At 40.4% G+C, this 11248-nt stretch overlaps 1 protein-coding gene across 4 annotated transcripts; it reads left to right on the top strand.

Annotated features, from left to right (window-relative positions):
• Nucleotides 1-1773: 1773 nt before the first annotated feature.
• On the top strand, nucleotides 1774-10799 carry taf15 (TAF15 RNA polymerase II, TATA box binding protein (TBP)-associated factor). Of its 4 annotated transcripts, none has more exons than XM_034700282.1 (16): nucleotides 1774-2005; nucleotides 2735-2759; nucleotides 3607-3640; nucleotides 3750-3870; nucleotides 4147-4216; nucleotides 5367-5494; nucleotides 5704-5935; nucleotides 7440-7474; nucleotides 8027-8059; nucleotides 8165-8274; nucleotides 8582-8711; nucleotides 8806-8934; nucleotides 9054-9126; nucleotides 9234-9322; nucleotides 9525-9666; nucleotides 10363-10799. In XM_034700282.1, the coding sequence occupies exons 1-16, from the start codon at nucleotides 1996-1998 to the stop codon at nucleotides 10403-10405; spliced, it is 1404 nt and encodes a 467-aa protein (XP_034556173.1). In that variant the 5' UTR covers nucleotides 1774-1995; the 3' UTR covers nucleotides 10406-10799. The 4 variants fall into 4 exon arrangements, with proteins under 4 accessions (XP_034556173.1, XP_034556176.1, XP_034556174.1 ...); XM_034700283.1 differs by having other exon boundaries at nucleotides 1840-2005; nucleotides 10366-10799; XM_034700284.1 differs by having other exon boundaries at nucleotides 1841-2005; nucleotides 8806-8895.
• Nucleotides 10800-11248: the final 449 nt, after the last annotated feature.

Below are 11248 nucleotides of genomic sequence, written 5' to 3'. Positions count from 1 at the left end.
CTGTTAACCTCAATTTCACTAACATCTTTTATCATTGGGGTCAATTTGACCCCAGCAATTTAAACCTCCAGAAACTGATTGTTACCCAGGTTTATGTGTCAGGTACTTCATGTTTCAAGATTCAAGATTCAAGATTCAAAGGTTTTTATTGTCAATTTTCACTGTATATACGAGACATACAGGAAAAACGATATGCTGTTTCTCTCTTCCAGCTTTTAAATATCTAAAATTGAAATATAAAATACAATAAAATATAATAAAATACAGTTCTATAAAAACATCCTATGTACACAGTGCAGGTAGTGCAGTGACAGTTTAAAAATGGACTATGTAAATAGATAATAGTGCAAATGATATTAAGGTGCAGACAGTTTGTTGACTACCTAAATAGCCCTTTAGATAAAATATATTTTAAGCATAAACACATTTGAAAGCATTTAGAAGGACTTAATTTGTAAAACAGAACATCAAACTGCTGTGAGTTTGTCATGCTCTTGATGGCCCTGCCTTGTTTCTATGTTATCAAAACGTATGACACAGATCACATCATTGAATGTCTTTAGAGACATGGTGGCTGGAAATATTAAATCTCAATATAAAGGTTGGTGGTTCGATTCCAGCTCCTGCAGTCACATGCAGAAGTGTCCATGGTTACAGTGACCTCAATATCATCCAAAACAACCCAAACAAATGTGTGTAAAATGTTGATATTTCTTATTTTATAAACAGCTAAAACAGCCTGGGGTCAAATGGACCCCAAGGCACACCAATGCGTAATTATTTTTTAACATATCAACATTTTAATTTTACGTTTTCCCAGTTGTCCTCATTAAATTAGGAATAGTCATGAAATATGAAGCCAAAAAAATGATGTTGGTCATTAATTTAGAGACGTTAAACATTGAAGGGGGTCCAATTGACCCCAAGGATAATAGGAGGGTTAATAAACTGTAAATATGGAAACAATAGTAACATAATATTGACAGTGAATAAAGATACCATACTACAGTAAAATAAGTCATGACAAAAGAGAAAGTTAAAATTAAAAAATGGTCAGGAAAAATAAACGTATTAATTTGTTATCCTAAACAAACGTAAACTAAAAATGTATTTAGTCAGTCTGGCTTTTATGTAGGGTTTAACAATTGTATTACTTACCTTTTAATGTAATATTAATTCAACTTTTGCTTTATTATTTTAGTGATTTTATCTGTTATCTTATTCTATTTGTATTTATTTATTTATTTATTTATGCATTCATTCATTTATTTTATTTATCTACCCAGTTTTATTGATATTTTCAGCCATAGTTTTATTTTCAACTTTTATCCTTACCTTTTTTAAATCTATTTCTTTCAACTATGTGTATTCTTAATTTGATGCTTTAACTTATTTTAATTACACATATTTTGTTATTTTAATATTAATTTGTATTATTATTATTATTGTTGTTGTTGTTGTTGTTGTTGTTATTATTATTATTATTATTATTATTATTATTATGTGTCTTGCCATTGTTTTATTTCTGCTTCTTTCTTGTTATTCAAATGCTGTAAAGCACTTTGGGTTTCATTTGATTTGTATGAAAGGTGCTTTATAAATAAAGATTGATTGATTGATTGATTGATTGATTGATTGATTGATTGATTGATTGATTGGTGAAAATATCTCTATTTACAAAGTAAGATTTTTCAAGCTGCTATGTGTATACAGTCTATGGTTCAGGTCCGAGCGACCAATAAGGGCCAAAGCATAGGGCCAAAGCTGTGAGATGTGTTGATGTACTGTTCTCAAGCAGTAGGTGGCGATATATTACCTTGGCTTTGAATGTTTGCAGCCCGATCAAGGGAAAAAGAAGAAGCTGCATTAAGCTAAGTGCTGCAGTGTGGTTAGCTCAGTTGTTTGGCGCTGCGTAGATGTCAACCAGTGTTTTTATCAGCTAATTGAAAGAAAAAGGGTTCATTGTTTTAAACTCTCGTCACATAAATTTACAAGATGGCCACTGGTAAGTCAGAATGTACTTTTTGATTGTGTTAATCTAATTATTGATGTTTTTTTTCTCTGCGGATCATGAAAAGTGGGTCATATAGCATTTTTAGCCATACTAGCGGGGGGCACCGCGAGGCCGGGCGGAAGAGGGCTCTGTGTATTTACTGGATCTAAAAGCAAAACATGATCCGCTTTCTTCATTACTTGTTTCGCTGCAGTGTTTGCAGTGTAGTCTCAACTTTAACTCCGGTTTGCTAAAACTGCAGTCACGCTGTATTCTGAATTAGTGGACATGTTTCCGTCAGAACAGGCCTGAAGCGCAGAGAGCTAAGTTAGCACAAGGTGTCGGCCAGCCAAGATGAATGCGTCTTTGTCTACACCGCAGCTTTCGTTTCCTTGCTGAATCAGTAACATGACTCCATGTGGACATTAACAGGTGCTGAATAAGTCGCCATATAATAGTTTGTCCATGTGATAACCTTAACGAAGACGGCACAGCATTATAAACACATGATAGCTTGTTTCCAACCCAAGACGTAGACCAGGCCAGATCGACCGCCATTTTCACTGGATTGGCGTGGTGACGGCCTGTGTGCGTAAAACAGCTCCGCCACAGTCGACCACCTTTGCTTTTAACTTAGCAATGCTCGATAAGTGTCTAAATCATAACAGTAGTAGGCTCATTGATTTACAAAAACACTTCAGATACTTTGAACACTCAATTAAATCCTGTTTTCACTTTCAGATTCCGGCTACGGTGGGTCTCAAGGGTAAGAAACCAAACTTTCGCTTCTCCCTTTGTATACATTTCCAGTCTGTAGGGCTGCCAACTTTCTCACTACTAAATAAGGGACAGGTGCACGGGGCCATGGTGGTGTGAGCATGATGTGTAAAGTCAGCGTATATTCTGATTTTTAATTCAACTGGAAATGCAGAAAGTGTGTATATTCCCTTTAAATCCTTACTGTATCATTCTGTAACCTCATATGAATAAACCTCAAAGAAACCACAGTTTGGCTCTTTACCTCAAAAGATAAAATAAATGCACAAGAGGAGTATGACTCACCAAATTTACCTTTTCCATGGATAGTTTTGCTGCTCTTGACTGACTCAAGCAGTCTTTTGTCCTTCAGCACAGCCAGAGAGAGGTCCTGACATGGCAAGTCACAGTTTACAGATATTTGAAGTTCATTTTTGATCAGCTCTGTGCTGCATCTGTTTCTTGAGTCTGACCATTTAATGGCCATCAGAGAGGAAATCCTCACACACTTTTTTGCAGGTACACAACTGATGTGCGTAAGGGGGCCTGTGATTGGATGACAGGCGGCACATGATCTGCCACTGCCGTTATATCTGATCTAGGATCTGTAGAGTGCAGTCTGCTGTATTTACAAGATTTAATAGTCAATATAAGGGACAATAGAGGTCCCATATAAAACAAACGGATTTAGACCAATTTACGGGATGTCCTGGCTAATATGGGACAGTTGGCAACCCTAACAGTCTTACACGTTTCCCCCCCCAAAAAAAATCAATTAAACTGAGAAACACATGGATTTTAAAATGTACCAGAAACCTAAATCTAACATATTTTATTTGTTATCTGTTGATGTCTAGCTATGGATCATATAGCGGTCAGCAGAGTGGACAGGTAAGTCCATTTGTCAGTCTGGTGGACTTAAAGACCACATTGTTTTCAAATCCAGTCATTTTCCACCTGGAGTCCAGCCAGTCTAACTGGGTTCCTTTTTGGTTGACAGGGTTATGGGCAAGGGAACGGGGGCAGCTCTTATGGAGGACAGGGTTATGGGCAAGGAAACGGAGGCAGCTCCTATGGAGGACAAGGTTATCCTGGATATGGACAGCAGGGCCCACCACAAGGTATGGTGAACGTACTTGGTGTAACTTGACTATCATGTAAAAGTAGCTTTGCATTGAGTTCTGAGTGATTTGGTAATGTAAAACCCTTGGGTCACATGATACTGTAAATTAGGTGACTTGCTTAAACTTTGTAGAAAGTTCAGACCTAGGATTTCCAGTTTTTATAGAGCTGGATTTCTTTTAATGCACTTTTGTATTTCAACAGTGTATTTGTTTGAAAATGAATCAGATATCTTGGTTTTATGGATGTTCTATTTCTCTTTCTCCACAATTTAGAGAGTTATGGCCAGTCTCAACCGCCGCCACAGCAGACCTTTGATAATTATGCTGGACAAGACTCATCTGGGTAGGTTACTAATGCCATCTCTTTTGTTAACCCTGTGGAAACACTCATTTTCACACAAGTCTTGTATTCTGAATTTATATAAGTGACGCTTATTTGGTAAGTGGGGTCCCTAACAAATCTCTTTAATTGAGTGTCTGTGAAACTTTCTTTTAAAATGTGTCACATCATGTAGGGCCCTATGATTCCCGCATTCACGGAATAGCGGAATTGGCCAATAAAACAATCTACAATTAAACGCTTAATATCACGGAAATTGACATAATGTGACTGAAATGCTATCATCATGAGGAGAAGGAACGTTTATCTGGGGAAACGTTTCCGGGGACCGCTCATTCATGGCACCACCCGTGTATCTCCTCACAAACACTCACGCGCCCCCTCCTGAAATAAACATGTCGAAGTGGACATCAGAAACACCGACTTAGTCTGCCAAAAAACGAAACTCCTCTCTTACTCCAAACTACAGAGCTGCACAGTTCCCAAATGACTTCTGTGTCAGGTGACATGCTTTTTTGCAGATTCTGCCAACATACTGTTGACTGGAAACGTAAAAAATACATGTGATGACCACTTGTCGTCCAAAAACCATGTGAAAAACAGAAAAACACTGTGCTGCTAATGTTAGCCAGGCCAACCTGCACTTACAGACAAGCATTGCTGCATTCACATCGAAACATGCTTTGAACTTAAAACGCCTCCACTCAGTGAGTGACAAGAGAGCAGGGCAAGAGACTTAATGATGTTGAACAAGTATCAGTATAATGCAGACAGCGCCTTCTACTGTTAAAAAATAATGTCCCGATACAAATTATGTTGAATTGATTTTAAACCACCCTTATTTGTATCGATTTTTTACCGTCTTGCGATATATTGTTACATTCCCAAGTGTAACCCCCCCCCAAAACCAGCCCTGTATAAAGTGAAGAGTGATTCATATGGTTATTTTACTTATATGTCACTCGCCATTTCTCTTTCTCTCAGTTTTAATTATAGTTAATGGCCTTATTCTGGGTAAAACTGATAAAGAATGATGAGGCTGACAGCTGTAACTTGGCCAGCCAGCATGTGTGAAAGCCATCATCTCTGCAGTCATTATGCTGTTTGTGTGAATCAGACCTAACTGAAATTCTTTCTCCAAAAATCCTTCAAGGTATGGAGAGAAGCCGTCTTACGGTGGACAGGCAGGAGGAGGAGCAGCACCAGCAGCAGCAAGTGCTGGAGCAGGAGGAGACAGTTATGGGCAGGGCAGTGGTGGTGGATATGGACGATGGAGTGATGGTACAAATGATTGGATTATACTTTATTTATTTTTTTCCAACTTTATTTGTAGAAAATTTTCAACATTTTAGACAGACAGTGTGACATACAACATAAGGTATAAAAAAGACTGGATTATACTTTTGATAAAATGACAATTTGGGGATGTATGTAGCCATGACTCTGACACTCTGTTTTCTAATTATCACTCAATGCATCTCTTTTTGCAGCAACCGAAAGTGGTGGTCAGGGTGGGAGGTATGGACGTGACCAAGGAGATCGCTCAGAGGGAGGAGGGGGCTACAGAGGCCGTGGTCGCGATAGCAGCAGCAGCGGAGGTGGCGGAGGTGGCGGCGGCGGCGGTGGCGGTGGCTATGAACGCGGCGGTTATGACCGCAGTGGAGGATATGAACGCGGTGGATACGACCGTGGCGGAAGAGGAGGAGGATCTCCTGGTATGGGGTAAGTTGCGTAGTGCCACTGCCCCCAAGGTATTTTGATACAATGTGACTTATGATACATGCTCAACACATCATCAACTATAAACCATCCACATAGACAATTCTTCTCACCACTCATTTGCTTTGTGCTTCAGATACACACACTGTGGTATTGCTTTGTTAAACTGGAATCATCAAAGTTGTTGCGATCCACACACGAAATATTTGCCACCCCTCTGCATCGTGCCCTAGGTGTCACACCTGTGCCAGATTTGTTTCTATTTTTCGACAAGAACCTGATTTGAACCAAGTTTTTATTTATGCTGCCGTTTGATTGACATGACTGGTTCAGTCTTGGTAAGAGAGGAGATTTCTCTATCTCAGCTTGTTACCAACGGAGTCTTAAGTGAAGCAATGGTAACTGAACATTCCTGCCCTAGTACAAGCTTTAATAGCACCCAAGGCCCAGCACCCACAGTTGCCCAGGCACTGGGACAGGTCTAGTTCTTGCTGTGACAGAATAAACACATTTTCTACCAGCAAAGTGATTTCAAAGGAAGCTCTACCAATAATTCAAAAAAGGGTGCTTAACTTATTCTGCATTCATTGATAAATGCTGCTTTTTATTGTAGTAGATGTGCCCTCAAATCCTTGTTATTTTTGAAGTAACCTGTGGGTATCGCCACCGCACATTAGTGGCTCAAGAATCTCTCTTCTTCTTCTCTCTCTCTCTCTCTCTCTGAAATGTATCTGTAATCCAGTTACAACTCTACAATTATGACTAGAGCGCCGTTGGTTTTCCATTCAGCCTTCATTCAAACAAAGCAGGGACTTTTTGTGTGCCTTCAGATTTTTATCAAAGACGAAACACTCCAGCAGGCAGAAACAGATTTAGTTTGTATCTTAAAGACTTGATGACAGTTTTTCAACCCGGGGAACCCCCACTAGAACAATCCTCTAGAACTGGATCCACATCTTCAGCTGCTTCACATTCGACAGGTTTCATTCAAGTGTTGTATATTTGACAATGGCGAGCATATGTGTTGTGTTAACATGGATCTACATTCTACACTACAGGTGTTCAGTGAATGAACAAAAACTTGGACCTCAGTTAAAGGATCTCATAAACGCACTCAGTGGAAGATTGCTTAGCAGTTGCTACACCCCTTCACATGAATCTGACTTCTCTATTTTTTTTTTTTAAATAAAACAAATTCAGCTGTTTTTCTAGCTCTTGGTATGAAATCTGGCCAATGCAATCTGGTGAAAAAAAGTACTAAATTCTTTGTAAATGATAATCCAGTGACTTATCTATCTTCACTTGTCTGCCTGATTGTTCAGTCAGAGCTTCCTAGTCGTATGTTTATTGATCTCTAATGTCAAACACTAACGCATTCCTCGTGTGAGACGTTTCCACCATAGTCTCACACCCTGGCAGGAGTGCATACTGATGGGATGTAGGGGAGCTTTGAGCTCTCAGTTGGGACAAAGGAAAAGCCATCATATCTCCAATTTTTCCTCTGCAGAGGTGGTGACCGTGGTGGCTACAAAAATTATGGTGGTAAGTGACGAGCATCAGAACTGTGTCGGTGGGGGAGAAAAGCACTTGAGTTAGCAGAAAAGAAAAGAGAGGGGGTTAAAAAAAAAAAAAAAAGTCAGTGAATGCCACCATTTTCATGTCCAGATCCCAAGGGACTCCACCTATTATTCTTAGCAGGGTTTCTGGTAAATGAGTTGAGATATGGTAAAGAACATGGAGCCTGAGATGTAAACTAGTGGTATTGTTGCATGAAGACAAGGAATGATTGTAAATAACAAAGGTGCTCCCAGGACGAAGAAGGAAAAACTCTAAAACTGGAGACATTTGGTGGTTGTCATTTCTGGTGTAAGTTCGAAAAGAGAAAACAGAACAATTCTGTTCTTGTTGCAAGGTGTTGGTATAAGGTGCAACGGTATGAAAACACCCATCAGAGAGTTGTAAACATGGACATTGTTAAACTTTTGCATCATTATGCATTGATAGTAGAAAAGTTGATAAATAATTAGTGTATCAGTCATGAATAGCCGATTCCTTGCTCAAGTGTCGTCTTCCATCCTCTCCTCTGTTTTACAGGAACTCGAGACTACGGCTCAAGGGATGAACCAGGTGAGACTGTCCTTGATTATCACGTAAACCTCCCTTCCTCCCTTATTTTTATGACTTGACTTAAAGGACTGAGTTCTGAAATCCTCTTTGTTTTGACCTCCACAGCTGGTGAGCAGGACAACTCTGACAACAACACCATTTTTGTCCAGGGACTGGGAGAAGAGGCCACAGTCCAGGAAGTTGGGGACTACTTCAAGCAGATTGGTATTATCAAGGTACTGAATCGATCCCTTTGCATGTCAGCATTTCCTTCTGTTGAACTGAATAACTGTGACATGCATCCTAGTGACTGCCCCATGTCTTACTTAAAGCACAACTAACAGGGCTACACAATATGAATAGCCATTTCATTGTCTTTGCAATATGAGTGTTTGAAACAGTCTGAATTGATTAAAAGCAGTTTGTGTTAACAATCAATGCATTCTTTGTCTACATTTTCCTTTTGGATGGATGCCTGTGTTTATTGTCATGTTTTTTCACTCCATTCTGATGTTGTCTAATGTGTTTATTTTGTGCTTCTAGGTGAACAAGAAAACTGCTCAGCCAATGATCAACATTTACTCCGACAAGGTCACTGGTCGTCCAAAGGGTGAAGCTACAGTATCATTTGACGATCCTCCCTCAGCCAAAGCTGCTATTAATTGGTTCGATGGTAAGAGAGCTTGGAATTCCTTTCAAAGCCTTCCCCTCTTTCTTTAAAATGATGTATTACCCTTCTTACTGATGTGTGATTGTCTTCATTTCAGGTAAGGAATTCAACGGCAAAACCCTCAAAGTATCGTTCGCCACCCGCAGAGCAGAGTTCACACAGAGAGGTGGTGGAAGAGGAGGAGGAGGTGGAGGTGGAGGAGGAGGAGGAGGAGGACGAGGAGGAGGTGGGTGTTGATCCAGCATCTCTGAGCTTTGAGTAGCAGTTATCACTAATGTCATATTTCGATTTTGAGTTGTGTAGATGCTTCTGCTCTTTTAACCCATTCTAATCTGTCGGTGTTAGGTTTCAGAGGTCGTGGTGGTGGTGGAGGACCCAACTTTGATATAAAAGGAGGAGACTGGCCTTGTCCCAATAGGTCTGTGTTGATTTAATAAAATGTTAACATCAAACAGAAGGGGCTCACTTTTGCTCTTTTATTGGAGTTAATTGTTATATTGAAGATGTATGCGTCTTTGTCCCCAGCTCTTGTGGAAACATGAATTTTGCTCGGCGGCAAGAATGCAACAAATGTGGAGCACCCAAGCCAGGAGATGGAGGATACGGAGGTGGTGGTAAGTGCTTATTTACCTCATTGTGATACTGGAGAGAGTTGTTGAAGCGCTTCCATACAGTTTGTACTTTACAGATAAAAGTGTGCATTAAATTAATGCACAAAAAAATGACCAAAACCACATTACATGTTCACATGGTTGTTGTGAAAAGCCATTCATCCTTATTTCTCTAATCATGTCAATGATTTATCTCTGTCCTTAGATCGTGGAGGCAGAGGAGGTTACGGCGGTGACAGAGGCGGTGGTTTCAGGGGACGTGGAGGTTTCCGTGGGGGAGACCGTGGAGGTTTTGGAGGAGGTGGTGGTGGTGGTGGATTTGGAGGTGGCTACAAAATGGGAGGAAGGTTAGTATTTTTTTTTCTTTTGTGTTGCGTTTTAAACTTGTCAGCTGGTCTCAAAGCAATTTGATTATATCACCAGAAGAGGGTGCTGTCCAGATGTAATTTGTTAAACATTGCCCAGTTGTTTGTTTTTTACTATCTATCTTTATCATTCTTCATTCAAGTCATTAAATAAGACAATTAAAATCCTAAATACAACATTCAGACGTTAGACTTTCCTTTTTTAATTTCCTGGAGTGTTCTCAAATAAATAAAAAAATGAATTGCAGCATGCTGAAGAGGGATTTAAGTCAACACTTTTCTTTCTTATTGTGTTTACTGACATGAATACAAGGATTTGATTTAGCTTTTTTTTTACACAGCACAAAGTTAATGGGTTTAACATTTCATCCTGGCTTCAATACTCTTCAAATGACCAGAGAGCCATTACATCCTCCTTCTCTTTGTTAACCTGGGGGGGGGGGACTCTTGTATTTGTAAATCTCAATTTATTGCCACTGAAGGTGAAGTTCTGCATTTAAAGGACAGTGATTTTATTGGAAGGAGATGGTTGAATTTACAGATCAAAAGGGGAGGGGGAGGAGTGAATGAGAACCTGACAAGATATTCCATCCTCGTCTTTGTTGTTCAGACGATAATGGTTAATTCAATGACAAATCGAATGTTGTCCTGGTAACTGATGTCTTCGTCCTTTCTCAGCAGAGGTGACCGTCGAGACGACAGAAGAGACCGGCCATACTAAGTGTTCAGCACATAGAAACCTCTCCAGCCCTGCAGTTCACCATCGAGGGGAGGTTCAGTCTTTCGGGAATGGGCTTGATCAGGCTTTCTGATACGTCTACCTTTTTTTGTAGCCAATGTGTCCCAACTGTCACTGCTCACCTGTGAGTGAGGGAGGGACGTGTTGAGCTACTGTGAAAGGACTCTGGGCTGACTGGCACTGTTGGCATGTGGTCAAATGTTCGTTTTTTTCTGCTTTTTGTTTTATTTCTTTGTACATCTTTTTAATTTTCTCTCAGATTCTAGCTGCAAATGTTTTGTGAGGTAGACTTGTACCATTGTTTTGTATGAACAGAATAAAATGTTTTACTTGGGTTCCTTTTCCCACAATGATATTAAAAACTGTGATCTTTTCATTGGGCTTTGTGTGACTTGAATGGTATCCACCCTGAAATTAACATAGCACTTTAGTATACAGAGTGTGGAGGTATTTAGCCCTGAGCTGCCATGCAGACACACAGAGGGGCGGTGTCAGCCCTCCCCCTGTACTCCTGCTGGCTCAGTTGGCTCCGTCACTCCTAACAGCAGGGATGGAGATGTTAGGCGAGCAGCAGCATGCTCTCAGTGACTGACTGCTGAGAAGAGCCCGAGAACGTTTAAAACACGGGAAACTAGAGATATGCGCCATGCATGGTGCACTGTTTTGATCGTGTGGTCTTCCCGCAATGAGCCGCAGACCTCCGGACCGGTTTGGAGCTACGCGCGGTATGACAGCAGCCTGGATCCTGACCGTGAGCACGCTGCTTACAGCACAGACTGCCGGAGGATCCCCACTGGTCTTGGACCCCGAGGTAATCCTGTCACA

The sequence above is a fragment of the Notolabrus celidotus genome, chromosome 14, assembly GCF_009762535.1.
Source record: "Notolabrus celidotus isolate fNotCel1 chromosome 14, fNotCel1.pri, whole genome shotgun sequence".
In the NCBI taxonomy this organism is placed as follows: domain Eukaryota; kingdom Metazoa; phylum Chordata; class Actinopteri; order Labriformes; family Labridae; genus Notolabrus; species Notolabrus celidotus.
Note: the sequence above shows the minus strand (reverse complement) of the source record. Positions and strands in the feature narration are given on the sequence as shown.